General features: G+C 36.0%; 1 protein-coding gene across 2 annotated transcripts in view; it reads left to right on the top strand.

Moving 5' to 3' along the window:
* The window catches only part of nrg3b (neuregulin 3b), a 268,809-nt gene that overhangs the window by 129,880 nt on the left and 120,964 nt on the right, over positions 1-17,965 (top strand). For both annotated transcript variants that reach the window (XM_051668095.1, XM_051668094.1), the window contains exon 2: positions 13,692-13,824. In XM_051668095.1, coding sequence (XP_051524055.1) covers positions 13,692-13,824 — 133 coding nt within the window. The remainder of the gene's footprint in view (positions 1-13,691; positions 13,825-17,965) is intronic.

Here is a 17,965-nt window from a genome sequence, read left to right as displayed (position 1 = left end):
AGGTGTTTGCCATGGGTTGTGAGTAGGTACGGGAATCATAAGCAATTTAAAGGAATATTCTGGGTTCAGTAAAAGTTTACCTCAATCAACAGCATTAGTGGAATAATAATGATTGGCACAAAAATTAATTTCCCCTTGTTACTCCTTTTCTCAGGGTGAGGCACATACAACGGAAGTGAATGGGGCCTAAAATGACCGTACAAAATTATGATTTAAATAACTTTACAGCTCAAATAATATGAGTTTTAACAGAAGAATTAATGTAAGTGCTTTTATACTTTAAACAATCCAAAAATTAGCCCCATTCACTTCCATTGTATGTGCCTCATTGTAACCTTGTTTTTTATTTTTTTTTTTCAAAGAAAAGGAGAGACGATCGATTGAGCTTAACCTGTATTGAACATGAAATATTCCTTTAATGTTTCTTTTGCCACTTTGCAATTTTGGTTTATTAACGATTTACATTAGCATTTCTTTTTGTACTTGAAGAAGAACCCAACAACCCCCATTTCCTCAAATAATTGGTCCTAACTATACTATACAAAAGCAATACAACTTTTTGGTAATATATTTTAATGTTTTTTTGTTTCTTATTAAAGTAACATTTATTATGACCAATCCTGTTTAAATTTTATATCAACAACACATTGTCATATGGACAACCAGTCAGTAATAACACTGATTTAAGTCTTGCAAGTCTTAATTACCATTGCACTGTGGTTCAATAAGTAAGTCAAGAACCACTCTGACTGATTCAGTGAGTTGTTAGACTAATTCAAACTGATTACTTGTGAGTTGGACACTACATTTTCAGTATTTCTGACTGATTCATTAAAAAGAACCTGCTCACAACAGTCATGCAAATCGGACTAGAATTGTTGCGGAGGAATAGGAAGATGTATTGTCTATATTATTTCACTTCTCATAACTTTAAATTCAGACTGCAAGCCACAACTCAGCTTAAACATTTAGTAGTCCTATCACTGAAAAGCGGTGCAGTAAACACTGTTAAAGAACAGTGTTCAGCCAGCATCTGCGGATGAATGCAGACATTCAAGAACCCAGACAGGACTGAATGTCTGAAAAAAATAAAAATAAAAAAAGGTTCTTAGTTTCCAACCCTAGTGGTGAGTTGACAGCACAGTCTTATTGCTGGAAGTTGCCCCAAGGGCCTGTCAGCCTGACCGGTGAAGGACAGGATGCACTTCAACTGTGTAACAGATGTCTGTGTGTACAGCCATCATGAACTGTCAGTAAGCAGAAGCCGCCCACTTGACAAGAAAGGGATGTACTTTTACGTACATGTGCCCTCACTAACTTCCATTTGTCCTTGACAGGAGGACCCGCTGGGTACATGTGCATGAACTCTAAGGTCTTGTGTCATTGCCTCTATGTAGTGAAATCCATACAAGATATAAATCAAATCATAACAGAGGTGAATATAGTACCGAAGAGTTCAAGTTCAAGCTTCGCATTTGGTTACTATACACATGAGAACCAATGCATTTTGGCGTCAACTATGTCAGTGTGCCACTTTTAAATCTGTACGTGGATGCCAGCTAGACGTAGACTTCATATGAAGTGAAGATTATAAGTGAATAATGTAATGTGGACTACTTTTATAATGCTTTTTGGTGCTTTTTTTGTGTTCTTTATGGAGCTTGATAGCCCCTGGTCACTGAACTGCAGTTGTATGGCAAAAATTGTGTAACGATTCTTCATAAATATTTACTTTTTGTGTTCCATTCAAAAAATAACAGCACACGGGTATGTGACAACATAAGTATGTAAATAAAAACAGAATTGGTATTTTTGGGTGAACTTTGCCTTTATTTCAGGACAGCAACATAGAAGCAGTCCTCTTAGATCAGGATAGTTTCTCTTACAGACTATTTTTCAGATACAGTTTCGTACTTAATTTATTCTAATACATTCATTGGTGTATTACGGACTGGGCCAATGGGGCCAGTGCCCAGGGGCCCTTGACTACCAGGGCAATAAGGTGTCTCGGCTCATCAACTTTGAAAACAAATGTTTGTATACACTTAAATATGTGGGCCCAACAGCTTATACAAGGCCCCTTCAATAGGGCCCTGTTTCTATGAGGGCCTCCAGCCCTCTTATAGGACCCTTCTGCCTTCCTGTTTCTAATAAAACAAATTTGAGTCACTCTTTAACCCTATAATTCTGCATGTATCATATTTTATACATGACTCTCTAAAGCCTCTACATCATCTACATGATCAAAACTTTGCTGAAAAACTGTTGTATGCAGTGTACTAGATGTTTACTACCTCCTGGTGAAAGTTTCCATGCTCTTCTGGAAGTAGGAGACCTTGTAATATAATTTCCAAAATAGCTACCTTTATATTTTTATGCACTCGTCTTTTTGATATTAAATCTTTGCTGATTTTGATAAAGTAAAATTAACAATAACATTTATATTGGTACTGATATCTCAAAATTGGTATTTATTGAATTGAAGCAACATGTGCTTAAAACTTCATTATTTTATAGAAAATAGGTTTAATAAGGTTTAAAAAATATTTAATTTTCAGACTATTATTTAATATGTTAGGCTTTATAGGGTTAAGCATTATGCTTTGTATGAAAAGAACAAAAATATTTATTACAAAAAATAACTGGGCTTAGATGGTTTGGGAAAAAAGATATCGACATTTTTTTTTGTGTGACAAAAAGTACTAATTAAACTAGATATGTAAAGTTTGTCTAGTCAAACTATAATGATGGCCTGACAAAACCTTGTCTGAAAGTTTAAAATAGTTTTAAATGCTTGAATGCAAAAAATGTGTAAAGGTCTTACAGTAAGAGAAAGAAAGAAAGAAAGAAAGAAAGAAAGAAAGGGAGCCTCTTACTGCATATTAAAGGGCTTGTGTGTAAGTTTTGACAGTTGAAGTTTGAAATCATGAACATTCAAAAACAGACTCTTAACTCATTTGAACATTGTCAATGTAATGTAGTCTAGGGGATTTTGGCTTAAATGATGCCTTCACAGGGCTTTTCGATGGGGAAATAATAATGATAGCCAAGCTGTAAGGTCATTCCAAACAGATTTTCCAATAAATTACCAAATGACCACTATTTTTGAGCCCCACACCTTTCAGCCCTTCGAAGCTCTCACAATGTAGGGTAAAGTAGTTGCAAGAAATGTGCTATAGGGGTGGTTACTACTGAATGGAACACACCCCATAATTCAGATGAGTTAGAAAAGACATGGCAGCATGAGCCAGAACTGCCTGAACTCTTTGCCAAGTTTCCCTAAAATAAAATTTTCCCCAGGGCCCTTGCCCTGAATATATTGACATGCATTATTCAAAATATGCAACACAACTAAACTACCAGGGCTTATTTCAGGTGTTGTCATCCCAGAAGCACGGTCAGTCACGGACTCCCTGTCTAACTACTCCACTCAGGAGAGAGCAGCAGGGCAGTGGTGCATGATGGGAAAGCTAAGCTTTGAGTTCCCAGAAGACCTTCTTGCTCTGTGTGTGTGCAGTGTTTGATGTGCAATGCAGTAAACAGTGCAGAAGTACTCTCCTCATTCTGGTGTCTCCCCAGAGATAAGCAGCCGCATAAGCACACTAATGAGCAGGGTGACTGTGGGAATGGCTTTCAGGAAAATGTTACAAATGTAAATGTGCATGGCTGTCTTGGTGTTTTGACTGAAAGCATGTGTGTTTTTACACGTGGATGTTCATGGATTGCCAGCTATTTGGAGGTGATTAATAGATATTTCTTTTAATATTTAAAATCCATTTTCCTTTCATCTGCTCATTCTTGGGGGTATTGAGACTAGAGACTAAATGAAAAACTAGAGAATTCTAAATGAGGGTTGTTGGAATGCTATATTTTTTAAATTGGTTGATTATTTTCAAAGCTGAATTGTTGAAGTGCTACATTACATACATTACATATTTCATTAAATTGTAATCATACAGAGTTGGCAATTGGAACATCCCACCTGATTTGCTCTCATATTCAAAGCTACTTAAACCCACATTTTAATCATCTGGTAATACTATGATTGAGGATCACTTTGGTGCTGGTGCTTTCATGAGCAAAAAAATACTCGTCAAGCATGGTATTTCTGGTGAAGCTGGTTGAACAAGGAAGTCTTACTGGTTAAAGGGATAGTTCACCCAGAAATGAAAATCCTCTCATTTACTCACCCTCATGCCATCCCAGATGTGAATGACTTTTTTTCTTCTGCTGCACAAAAAGATTTTTAGAAGAACATTTCAGCTCTGTAGGTCCTCACAATGCAAGCATATGGGTAACAAAATTTTTAAGCTCCAAAATGCACATTAAGGCAGCATAGAAGTAATCCATAAGACTCCAGTGGTCAAATCTATATCTTCAGAAGTAATATGATAGGTGTGGGTGAGAAACAGATCAATATTTAAGTCCGTTTTTACTTTAAATTCTCCTCCTTGACCAGTAAGTTACGATATGCACGAAGAATGCAAATAGCCAAAAACAAAAGAAGTGAAAGTAAAATTTGGAAAAAGTGGAGATTTATTGTAAAAAAGGATTTAAATATTGATTTGTTTCTCACCCACACCTATCATTTTGCTTCTGAAGATATAGATTTGTCCACTGGAGTCTTATGGATTACTTTTATGCAGCCTTTATGTCCTTTTGGAGCTGCTGGTACCCATTTACTTGCATTGTGAGGACCTACAGCGCTGAAATATTCTTCCGTTTGTATTCAGCAGAAGAAAAAAAAAAAAATCATACTCATCTGGGATGGAGTTAGGGTGAGTAAATAATGAGAGAATTTTCATTTATGGGTGAACTATCCCTTGAAGTTTGTGAAAGGCTTAGTTCACTCAAAAATAAAAGAAAATTCTGTTATAATTTACTCGCCCTTTTTTAGCGCTAAACAGTACAACTTCTCGAATAAACACATGAGCCTATGTGAACTAGCTTCTTCCATAATGCTCATGAATATGAAACGGATGTCACATATTTAATTTAAAAAATTGCTTAATTTTCAGGTTTTTTTCTCACCAAAACCAAAATTGAGTGTCTTCAGAAGATTTGGGATATGACACACGATTTTCATTAAAAGTCTCTTTTTTGTGTTCTGCATAGGAAAGAAAGTCATATGGGTTTGGGAAAACTTGAAGGTGGGTAAATTAAGATAGAATTTTCATTTTTGGGTGAACTATTCTCCTAGTTGGTCCTCTTAACTAGCTTCTTAACTAGTTTGGGACCAGCATCTAAAAACAACATATGCTGGTGACCAACAATGTTGATCTTTTCAACAGGGATGTAAAATCTTTCTGCTTCATCTTTAGGCACACACACACACACACACACACACACACACGTTGGTGCAGCTATCATTATGAGGACTCTCCATAGACATAATGATTTTTATACTGTACAAACTTTAGATTCTATCCCCTAACCCTCACATAAAACTTTCTGCATTTTTACATTTTCAATACAACATCATTTAGTATGTTTTTTAAGCATTTTTGAATAATGGAGACACTAGAAATGTCCTCATAAACCACATTTATAGCATAATACACTTGTAATTACCAGTTTGTAACCTAAAAAAAAAGTCCTCGTAAACCACTTAAACCTGCCCACACACACACAGTATTATACATTAATACCTTTTTCAGGGTGTCATGAGTGGACACATCCTTTTTACTTTCAATAGCTCAACACATACCCTTTTTTTTTTTGGTTGAATAACCTAGAGTGATTTCGAATTCAATTTTGAATTGCTGCAAGGCTATTTCATGGAAATAATCAAGGGACTTGTGTAGATTGCCTTCCTGAAAAAAAAAATGGCGAATTTTAAAGCAACCGTGAGATGAATAAAATGTTATGACAAACCATTTTGGGAATAACAAGAGCAGGGATATATCACTAAACCAGAAGCTGAACAATTATCATGTCATGCATGAGCAGGTCGCCCCTGGAACCTCATTGTCTGATGTGCAGAGAGTACTCTGGAGTCCCACAGTGCAGATGCATGCTATGAATCCATTCCCATTCCCTGTGATGGTCTCTACTGGTTGCATAGGCATAGAGACCAATGTTTTGAAGGTGAATTGTTCCCCTAGTCATGTGGCCATTTTTTAATCAATGTTGAAAACAGTTTATAATGAGAATTTTAGTTTTTGGGTGAACTACATTAGACTGAATATTGCTCTCTCTCTCTCTCTCTCTCTCTCTCTCTCTCTCTCTCTCTCTCTCTCTCTCTCTCTCTATATATATATATATATATATATATATATATATTATACATGATTGGATAAGATAATCGCATGAATAAGTAGGTGTACAGGTGTTCGTCAGTAAGTGTATATATATATATCAGAATCAGAATGAGCTTTATTGCCAAGTATGCTTACACAAGGAACATGGTGATAGAAGCTTCCAGTGCAAGAGAATGCAATGTATATACATGCATACAAATATATACAATACATTTAAACATATATACATATAGTGACAATATATATATATATATATATATATATATATATATATATATATATATATATATATATATATATATATATATAAAACAGATAAAAAAAAGAGAAATGTACAATAGTGCAATAATATTGTTAGAATATTTTATATACAGACACCTGTATACAGTTATGTGCAGGTGATGTAATGTATTGAAGGAGAGGAAGGTTATGTTAAAGAATATAAATGAAATATGGATATAAGTAGGAATGGATGGATTGAATATTGCACATGGTTGTAGACCAAAGAAAAGTATAGATATAGATATATACAGTATACACTTACTGAGGAACACCTGTACACCTACTTATTCATGCAATTACTTATCCAATCGTGTGGCAACAGTGAAATGTATACAATTATGCTAATACAGGTCAGGAGTTTCAGTTAACATTCACATCAACCATCAGAATGGGGAAAAAATGTGATCTCAGTGAATTTGCCGTGGCATGATTGTCGGTGCCAGACTGGTTCAAGCTGACAGCTACGTAAATCAGATAACCACTCTACAATTCTAGTGAACAGAACAGCATCTCAGAATGCACAACCTGTCAAAGCTTGAGGCGGTTGGGCTGCAACAGCAGAACACCACGTCGGGCACTTTATTAGGACCATAGTGTTCCTAATAATGTGTTAGATAAGCGTATGTGTGTTTATATATATATATATATATATATATGTGTAGCGGACTTCGTCTCACACCACAAAGGAATCACCGACACCACTGTCTTTGGTGGACCACTTTTGCAATTTATTAAAGACAGGACAGGAATTACACATACACACACCCTCAGTTCTCTCTCTGTGAGCAGTGTGAGAAGAGAAAAATGAACCCCTGCCTCCATTAACACTTTTAACTGCATCTAACTCTACATTTCAAATACACATACAGTTACAAATACATACATTTGGTACAAAACAAATGATACCCATACAAAAGTAAACTGTATGATGTTTTATTAACGTTATCCACCATTTTATGTTATATCTTGAAACCTGTATTAACAAAGAAACCCGCAAAGAAATGGAATTGCTGTTACAATTTGACAAAAAAAAATAAATAAATAAAAAAAAATCCTCCACGTGCAGCAATGACAACTTTGCAGATCCTTGGCATTCCAGCTGTCAGTTTGTCCAGATACTCAGGTGACATTTTACCCCACGCTTCCTGTAGGACTTGTCATAGATGTCTTGAACTTCTCATGCACCATAGAGTCTAGCTGATCCCACAAAAGCTCAATGGGGTTAAGATCCATAACACTCTTTTCCAATTATCTGTTGTCCAATGTCTGTGTTTCTTTGTCCACTCTAGCCTTTTCTTTTTGTTTTTCTGTTTCAAAAGTGGCTTTTTCTTTGCAATTCTTCCCATAAGGCCTGCACCCCTGAGTCTTCTCTTTATTGTTATACATGAAACTGGTGTTGAGCAGGTAGAATTCAGTTAAGCTGTCAGCTGAGGACATATGAGGTGTCGTATGATGTACTATCCTCTTGTTTAGTTGTACATCTGGCCTTCCACATCTCTTTATGTCTTTGTTAGAGCCAGTTGTCCTTTGTCTTTGAAGACTGTAGTGTACACCTTTGTATGAAATCTTCAGGGGTTTTTTTTTTTTTTTTGTGTTTTGTTTTGTTTTTTGGCAACTTCAAGCATTGTATAGCCTTCATTCCTCAAAACAATGATTGACTGATGTGTTTCTAGAGAAAGCTGTTTCTTTTTTGTCATTTTTGACCTAATACTGACCTTAAGACATGCCAGTCTATTGCATACTGTGGCAACTCAAAAACAAACACAAAGACAATGTTAAGCTTCATTTAACGAACCAAATAGCTTTCAACTGTGTTTGATATAATGGCAAGTGATTTTCTAGTACCAAATTAGCAATTTAGCATGATTACTCAAGGATAACGTGTTGGAGTGATGGCTGCTGGAAATGGGGCCTGTCTAGATTTGATCAAAAATGACTTTTTTTTCAAATAGTGATGGTGCTGTTTTTTTACATCAGTAATGTCCTGACTATATTTTGTGATCAGTTGAATGCCACTTTGGTGAATTAAAGTACCAATTTTCTTCCGAAACAGCAAAATCTGTACATTATTCCAAACTTTTGGCAACCAGTACTGTATATACACTGATCAGCCACAACATTAAAACCACCTGCCTAATATTAGGATCCCCCTCATGCTGCCAAAACAGCACCAACCAGCACTGGTTCTTCTCACCACAATTGTACAGGGCGGTTATCTGAGTTACCATAGACTTTGTCAGTTCGAACCAGTCTGGCCATTCTCTGTTGACCTCTCTCATCAACAAGGCGTTTCCATCCACAGAACTGCCATTCACTGGATGTTTTTAGTTTCTGGCACCATTCTGAGTAAACTCTAGAGACTGTTGCGTGTGAAAATCCCAGGAGATCAGCAGTTACAGAAATACTCAAACCAGCCCGTCTGGTACCAACAATCATGCCACAGTCGAAATCACTGAGATCACATTTTTCCCCATTCTGATGGTTGATGTGAACATTAACTGAAGCTCCTGCATGATTTTATGCACTGCACTGCTGCCATATGATTTGCTGCTTAGATAATTGCATGGATGATTGTTGGTGCCAGATGGGCTGGTTTGAGTATTTCTGTAACTGCTGATCTCCTGGGATTTTCACACACAACAGTCTCTAGAATTTACTCTTAATGGTGCCAAAAATAAAAACATCCAGCGAGGAGCAGTTCTGTGGATGGAAACACCTTGTTGATGAGAGAGGGAAATAGAGAATGGCCAGACTGGTTCGAACTGACAAAGTCTATGGTAACTCAGATAACCGCTCTGTACAATTGTGGTGAGAAGAATATAATCTCAAAATGCTATTCTGAGATCTGGGTTGGCGCTGTTTTGGCGGCACGAGGGGGACCTACACAATATTAGGCAGGTGGTTTTAATGTTGTGGCTGATCGGTATGTATATATATATATATATATATATATATATATATATTAACAATATCACAATTAAGGTAATTACAGTCTGATCTCATGAAAATTATGTGACTGTGGTGGAATTTTTGCTAAGTAATATTATGTAGTTTCTTACATGTATCACAGCAGTTCCGATGTGAAATGTCAACTGTGCAGCACCAAAACAGATACATATTTTTTATTTTTTTTTTCCTAAACAGATTTTAAGGTTTTTAAGGTTAATACTCTATGGAGTTTTAAATCAACAAAACCCTAAACCTTACACCTAAGCCAATCCAATAGTGTCATAAAAAACAAATGTGAGATAAGGTTATAAAACAGATAAGGTTTTTAAGGCTAATGCTCCATCGAGTTTAAATCAACAAATCCGACCTCCCTACCCTAAACCTAACCCTTACTGATAGTGTAATAAAAAGCAAATCTGTGATGAAAACCGCAATTGCTGAAGCAACCACATTTATGGTGCTTCTATGACACTTTCGGCTAAAGTGTCCACTCATGTGGACTCGTCTTCAAAAATGTCTTGCCTTCCAAGTCATGCACTAGTAAAAGTGTTTTGATGTCAGAACATAGCATTGTGTGAGAAAAGATCGAAAAGTGTTTATAAACTGATAATCTGTGGTTTTACTAGTTATTTGTGTGAAAGTTAACAAAGTCGTTGTTGCTGTAGTTCCTCTAGTGTTTATTTCACCAGAAATCTGATGTGATACGTACAAGAAGCCACATATTTATCCTTTTTGCAAAAATGTAGGTATAGTAATGTGATTCTATGAGATCAGGATGGGTAGTTACTACTTCATGTTAATACAGAGCACAAATCTTTATCTTTCATTCATACACCATCTAGATGTGAAAACAAATAACCAGAATTCCTGAATGTAAATGAAACTAAAAATGATTGTTGCACTTACATGACTGACTGGTGATGATAACTACAACAATGAATGTGTTTCACGGTAGATTTCGCATATTAATCTTTATTCAGAATTTGTCACATTTGTAAAACATTGTCTTTACAGCAAAGCCTGTTGTTGGTTGAGGAAATCATTATTTCCCTGCAGACTTAATTAGGCAGGATGGTGGGGGTCACCTCCCACATGCTCTGGATTCCCGTTCTGTCTCAATAATCTGAAAAAGAGAAAAAAGCAGACATTGTGGGTGCTATGCTTCGTTGCCGTCTCTGCAGGCATTCGACACCTGTGATTTAATAAACCCATCAATGATCAGTCTTAAAAATGATGTTGATTGCTAGTAGCTCTTCTGAATCCCAGAGCATTGATTGCAATGTTCATTAATTCATTGAGTATTTCTGCCACCCCCTCAAGAGTACACTGCATAATGTATTATAGTGTTTTTTTGTATTATTTCAATATGGCCGTGTACCATTGTTATTGCATATAAGTCTACCTGGGACAAACTCAAATGCTAAAAGGGTTTCTGTATGTTGAAAAAACATATTGACTTCTAAAGCTACTTTATGTATTTAATGATTTAATCATCTGTCACAATGTTATGTCTTTGAATTATCTTCATCTTTTCTGGTATTTTTTAACAAATATTGCTTCATGCAATTAATTGCGATTAATTCGATTATTCAATCAGCATGTCATTGGATTAATTTGATAATTTTTTTTAAAATTTTTTTAAATTTTTTTTTATTTTAATTTTTATTTTTTTATTGGAATCCCTAGTTTAGGCACTCCTCACCTGAGGATGAGCTTAATTTGCCAGATTTTATGAGAGTCTACATTAAAGCTGTAGTGCTGAGCGATCAGGTCCATAAGTAGCCCTTGGTCATACAGTAAACACTGCTGATTGCTGATCGACTGGCCAGTCAGCAGCAGTATACCAGTCAAGTTTGAAATGCTACTCGGGAGAAAAATGAGATAATCATCTACTGAAAGGAATCTCTGTTTTAACAACAAAATGTGCAGATCAATGGTCATTTGATCAATGCCTCTGCGATGATTTATACAATGTCATAAAACCCCAATTTCTAAAGACAACTGAACAAGAGGATATGAAAAACCCACTCTTTTGCTGTCCAAGGGCCAGGATAAGGAATTCTGCTGTTTTATTGTGTTGTGTGGTAAGCGGTCACTGTTAGCTACTGTGTGACTGTGTGTAATGGAGTCATCCATCGCAGCTTTCTCAAACGAAGAAGCATCTTTTTTCCCTTTTTTTTATTGCAACAATTATCCGATCCGTCATCGTCTTCTGCACCAGTGACCCAAGATTTATCCATCAATATGTGTGAACAACAGATTGATTTGACCTTTCCCATGTTACGGCAGGAGTCTGGTGCTATTTGGGTTGCTGTGTTGTTGTTTTTTTTCTCACCCTTTAACTGAGATGCGTTCTCGGAAAGCACAAACAAACAGCACCCACAAACACGCATACAGACATGTCCAGTATTATTACTGTAAATGAAAATGGAATAACTGAAAACTTCTAGTAGAGACTGAAAAACTGAAACTAAACTAAAATAAATTTTCATTACTCCAAAATGAACTAAGATGAAGTAAAAATGAATATAAATTTAGTTGTAATTTTGATCCAAGCATATTATACAATTTGAAACCTTTTCCACCACTACCACTCAGCTGGCAGCTGTAGACTACAGATGTATATTTTGTGTGGGTAGAGTCATCTTTGCCACGATTATGAAAGTCTCTGCTCTATTTCATCATGTGGCAGATGTCTGAGAGATTATGGGCTGTATGTGTGTGCATGTGTGCATACTTTCAGTGCATTGTGTTGGCTGCTTATGGACATACTTGGTGGTGGCATGATTGTGTAAACATGTTCCAGCTTGCTGCAGGTCCTGCTTTTGTATACAGAGTGACTGCTAAAATCACAGCAGATGTTTATGCCCATGTTGATCAATGTTCTGATCCAGATTAAAAGGTGCAGGCTCTGTTTGCCTGCAATCTATAAACAGCACTTCCAGTAATCGTAATGTTGAATCACTGCTGCTATTTGAGCAGTGAAAAACAGTAAGGTGCTAATGCTGGCATGCTGATGCATTATGCTTCGGCCTTGATTAAGCTTGTTATTTTTGTTCATAAATTGCACTAACTAAGAGATATTAAGTCAGTATATTGTAGTCCATTGAGTACTCATATTGTCTGAGTAATCTGACAAAGCAGCTAAATACATATTGCATATATGTATGATTCAGAATCAGAAATTAACAGAAAATGCCACAGAAAATGGCAAAAATGCCTAAAAAATATGGGGCTGATAAAAAGCCCTTATAGTGCATTTATTTGTTGTTTTACCTGTTATCAAACATTTGATACAGGCTATTTCAAAATATTCCATTAGGTATATCAAATAATGGGTTTAGTACTGGTTTAGTGCCCTAAAGACATCATAGTGACCTGTATCTGTCTGACATCTGTATTCACTGTTTTTGAGGCGAGTGTTGTTGACTGTGGAGCTAATATAAAATGTTTTTTTATGAAACAAAAGAAAAACTCAGCTTTTAAACACAGAATGTGCAGAAAACACTCTAAACAATTTCAAAAATTGAAACAATGATTACATCAAAAACTACTAGAGAGCTGTAAAATCCAACATACACTCAAGAAAATATTTTAGCCTATTTTTAAGGTTTGCACATCTACATTTCATAACAAAATTCCAACAAACTGATTTGTGTAATTTGGAATAATGTGTAATAAACAAAACTTAAAAATATTTATTTTATGTTGTTTTTTAAAAGATTACTGAATTCAATCTGATGTAATATTTTAAGTGTGTAAATCTTAAAATTATTTTTGAGAAGTTACTGGACAGTTATTTAACTGAGGTTTTATTGTGTTATGATGTCTTTCTAACATAATAAAATACATTTTTATTATGTGAGGTTTATTATCTCTGACCGCCTGTGTCATTAAACCCTTGTAGCCTATAATAATATGTTCTACAACATTTTACAGGAGCTCATTTGAGGAGTCAGGAGTCATTGTGAAGCCATCGTGCTTGAATGTGTGATTCAATGAACACTATTCATGTCATACTGTGGGGAAATAACTCAAATTAAATTTTCTCACTGGAATGGACGTTATGGAAATGAATGGATTATTACTCTTTGATTCAACTGATTAATCTTGTATAATCTTGATTAATTTCTTTCTGTCTTTCTCTCTCCTCCCTCATCTTTCTTGCACCCTCCTCCCCCATGTCTCTTTCACACGCAGTTGCGCCCACAACTTCTACTGTACGATCTGAATTCTTCAAGCCGTGCCAAGACAGTCAGGAGATGGCTTTCTGTCTGAATGAGGGAGAGTGCTTCATCATTGAAACAGTGGCAGGTGTACACAGACACTGCAGGTGAGTCCATGTGTGTGTGCGATTGTGTCGAAAAGAGAAAGGCTTCGTTCACACAGCAGTAGAATATGGTTTATTCGACAGTGTTGATGTAATGTAATGATGTAAATGTAGCGACGCTGCTAACTTAAAGGAATAGTTCACCAAAAAATGAAAATTATCTCATTTACTCACCCTCATGCCATCCCAGATGTGTATGACTGAAAGATATATCAGCTCTGTAGGTCCATAAATGTTGAATAGTGGCAAGTGAATGGTGACCAAATCTTTGAAGCTCCAAAAGCACATAAAGGCAGCATAAAAGTAATCCATATGACTCCAGTGGTTAAATCCTGTGGTTAAGTCTTCTGCGTTTTATGGACCTATAGAGCTGAGATATTCTTCTAAAAATCTCTGTTTGTGTTCTGCAGAAGAAATAAAGTCATACACATCTGGAATAGCATGAAGGTGAGTAAATGATGAGATAATTTTCATTTTATACACGAGATATTCCTATAACTACATTTTTCAGTAGCGTGACAGGAAGTATTAGCTGGCTATCGCTGCTGTCATGTGAACCAGTAATGAGGCTAGGTAGCCGCTAGCTAGCTAACCAGCTAATATGACATCGTTATGTACCTAACAAGACAGCACTGACAATGCAATACAGCTATCGACTGAACACAACATTAACTTCGACATCAACACCATTGCTTTGTATGTACTATTTAGTGAAATTTTTTTTCATGATCCACAGCACTCTCACTTTTGCTAATTGTTTGACACAGACAAGTCTTTCAGGGGGCATGAATTTTAGGCTACTATAATTAAATCATGTATGGGTTACTGGGCCAAAACCAGAAAGAAGAACACTGTCGGAACTTAAAAATTACTGACCAATAGGAGAGTAAAACATCCACTGAAGATGATGAGATTATTTCGAAAATAGGTCATACACCTTATGAAGGATTAAATCCTAAACTGAGTATAATTCTTGAACTTCAAATTAAAAAGTAGCTTATCCTGTGAAGTTTACATGTAAACAAACAAGTTATGTTTACATTAATTCTTGAGGTCTAACAAACATGTGGGATGCATTTCCTTCCCCATTAATGATATGAAATTTATATCCTGATAAATATCAATATCGAACAATATGAATATATACCAGAATACGGGTGCTAAATATGATTACGTTTATATGCAGTTCAAATATGGAATACGAGTGCTAAATACAGTTACTCTCACACACAGTCTGAATACAGAACATGAGTGCTAAATACAGTTATGTTCACATGCAGTTTGAATACGGAATATGAGTGCTACAGTTATGTTCACATGCAGTTCGAATATGAAATAGGATGCTGAATACGGTTACGTTCATACACAGTATGGTTATAAATATGAGTAATCATTTAATCGAAAATTTTCAGGACTCACAACCTTATTCTGAGTATCAGTTCAATAAACCTGTGCCATTCTACTTGTCTACTTGTCCACTTTTTTTTTTGTGGGTTCTGGTAACTCACAGAGTCTGATGTAAGGTGTGTGTCACCAGCAAATTTTACAGTCTTCAACTGCAGTTTTTTTCCAACAGTTTTGTGGTCTGGGCACAACCCAAGTGCAGTGCTCTACACTCTATCTTTTTAAAAACTTAAAAAAGCATTTCAAGCCACTGTAGATTAATTTAGATTTTACAGATCTTTGAAACTTGTGCCTCGGTTTGACCTTTTTTTTAATTAAATACCATTGTATCAAATGTAATGGAAGTCGCCATCTTTGATATTTACTAGTCACCTTTACTATGGTTACAGGCAATGTTGACCACTATCACAAAAACAGGAAAGGGGCTTGACTCATATTATTTGTTTATACAGACAGAATTCAAAAGATAAGATGTTGCATGAACAGGGCAAATCAATGGTTGCCAATTTCAAATACTGATTGTCTGAACATAGCAAGTGTATTCTAACATTTTATTTATTCAATGAAAATGACATACCCCAAGATCTGTTTTCCCTGGTTCTTCACTAGAGTAGCTATTACTTAGTTTACTAATCTGCTGGCAAATGCAAAGACAACAAAGAGTGGTGGCTGCCTGCACTGGATTGGCTGAGCGTATGGTGAAAATCATTAAAGAGCACCTATTATGGTTTTTAAACATGCCTAATTTTGTTTTAAAGGTCTCATACAATAGATTTACATGCATCCAAGGTCAAAAAACGCTTTAATTTGCTCATAATTTAAATTGCAGCATTACCTTTTTTCCCAGTCAAAAATGACTCGTTCAATGATCCGTTCTAAAGGATTCATTCTAAACTCCTCCTTTCAGAGAGCCTACTCTGCTCGGATTGGTCAGATGTCCCAGTCTGTTGTGATTGGTCTACCGCTTAGTGCAGTGTTTGAGGGCAGGTCAAAGTTGTTTGTGAGCAGCAAATGAAGACCAGAGGCGGGTTTTTTGTTACCAAATTACGTAGGTTAGTACAAGAAGTAAGTCTGGAATTACTAACGACTCGTTTCAGGTGTTCAGAATCGGTTCTTTCCTTTGGGAGTCAATAACTCCATTTGTCGTGTACTTTGATTTTTGAAACTTTGCAGACTTTTTTACATTCACATACAGCTATATAACACACTACATGAAAGGTAATATTTGAAAAACCATTATAGGTGCTCTTTAAAGTTCAGAGCTCAAATCACTCAAATCACTCAAATGTTGAGAAATGAAAGAGAAAGCTGTGCCGAACGATGCAGTCTATTTTAGACATCTTGGCACATGCAATGGCCTTTTAAAAAGCCAAGATTGCAAGGGTATAATTAGAATGCTGATATGCCACGTTGGAATGACTAAATGACTTAACCTGAAGAGTTTGATACATCCAAATCTTTCAGAGATGAGTGGTTCTTCTTGGAACAAATAATTGTAGGTTTCTTTGCTCAGTGATGCCGCTGCTTTAGGGCAGGGTGGTACTGCAAATAAAATAATCTGTAATTATCATACAGCCTGAACTATAGAATGGTCCCAAGCTTCTTCAGATTAGTGCAGTGTTCCTCAGGGAAAGAGCTGTAAATCTGATGGTGTTTCTTTGCCATGAGCTATGTTGGCGAATCAGCAAATGAATAAGCGATTTTTTTTTAAAAAACAGGTATAAAAATCAGTATGTGGAAACATAACAGCTTCAAAAAAAATAATAATAATAATAATAATAATTATATATATATATATATATATATATATATATATATATATATATATATATATATATATATATATATAATAAGACTTAATCAGCCTGACTATATTCAGTGTTCAAATTGTATCAGAGCTCTTGGGGAGTTAATTTAGCCTATGATTTTTTAAATCAAGTAAAATTGCAACTTGTGGATGTATTAAATGCAGTGGGGTCTCATTACCAAACTGTAAGATTCTGTTTGTTCTTCTGAGGTTTCACATAAAGGGATTATTCACGCCAAAAGGAAAATTCCGTCATCATTTTCTCACTCTCATGTCAAAACCCGGCCATGCCTTTTGTGACTTTCTTTCTTCCACTGAACCCAAAAGGTGGTGCTAGGCAGAGTGTTGGGAATGTTAGGACAGCCTCAGTCACAATGTGCATTCTCACGTTGATTGACAGGCGATGTTTGTATCTAAAAGGTGATTGGCTCTTTTACCTGTAAGCAGGACTTCCTTTCTAAATCTTTTGACCGTTGGCTGCCGTTGGGTGTTCCAATTTCTCCCATTAATTTTAACAGAAGTGGCCCGTCTTTGCTAAATATTATCTGGCCTAACATCTCTGACTAACAAGGATCTCAGGCTGACTGAGACTGCCAGACCTGCCTACTGCTGCTCATCACTCAAATGTAATAATATTTGTGTATAAGTGTTTTTAAAATAACCACTGCAACCTCAGGCAAAAGGCTTAACACAGGCTAATGTTCAGTGCAGCTCAGCATCCGGTAAATCAGAGATTTTACCCATATTATTGCAGTTTCTCTCTCTCTCTCTCTCTCTCTCTCTCTCTCTCTCTCTCTCTCTCTCTCTCTCTCTCTCTCTCTCTCCTTCATATTCTCTTTTTGTCCTTTTTTTCCATTTGGACTTTTGTCAATCCTGCTAATGGGATTGTTGTTCCCAGTCATCGCCATGGTAACAGATCTTTCCTGTTCGTTA

The sequence above is a fragment of the Myxocyprinus asiaticus genome, chromosome 32, assembly GCF_019703515.2.
Source record: "Myxocyprinus asiaticus isolate MX2 ecotype Aquarium Trade chromosome 32, UBuf_Myxa_2, whole genome shotgun sequence".
NCBI classification, from domain to species: domain Eukaryota; kingdom Metazoa; phylum Chordata; class Actinopteri; order Cypriniformes; family Catostomidae; genus Myxocyprinus; species Myxocyprinus asiaticus.
Note: the sequence above shows the minus strand (reverse complement) of the source record. Positions and strands in the feature narration are given on the sequence as shown.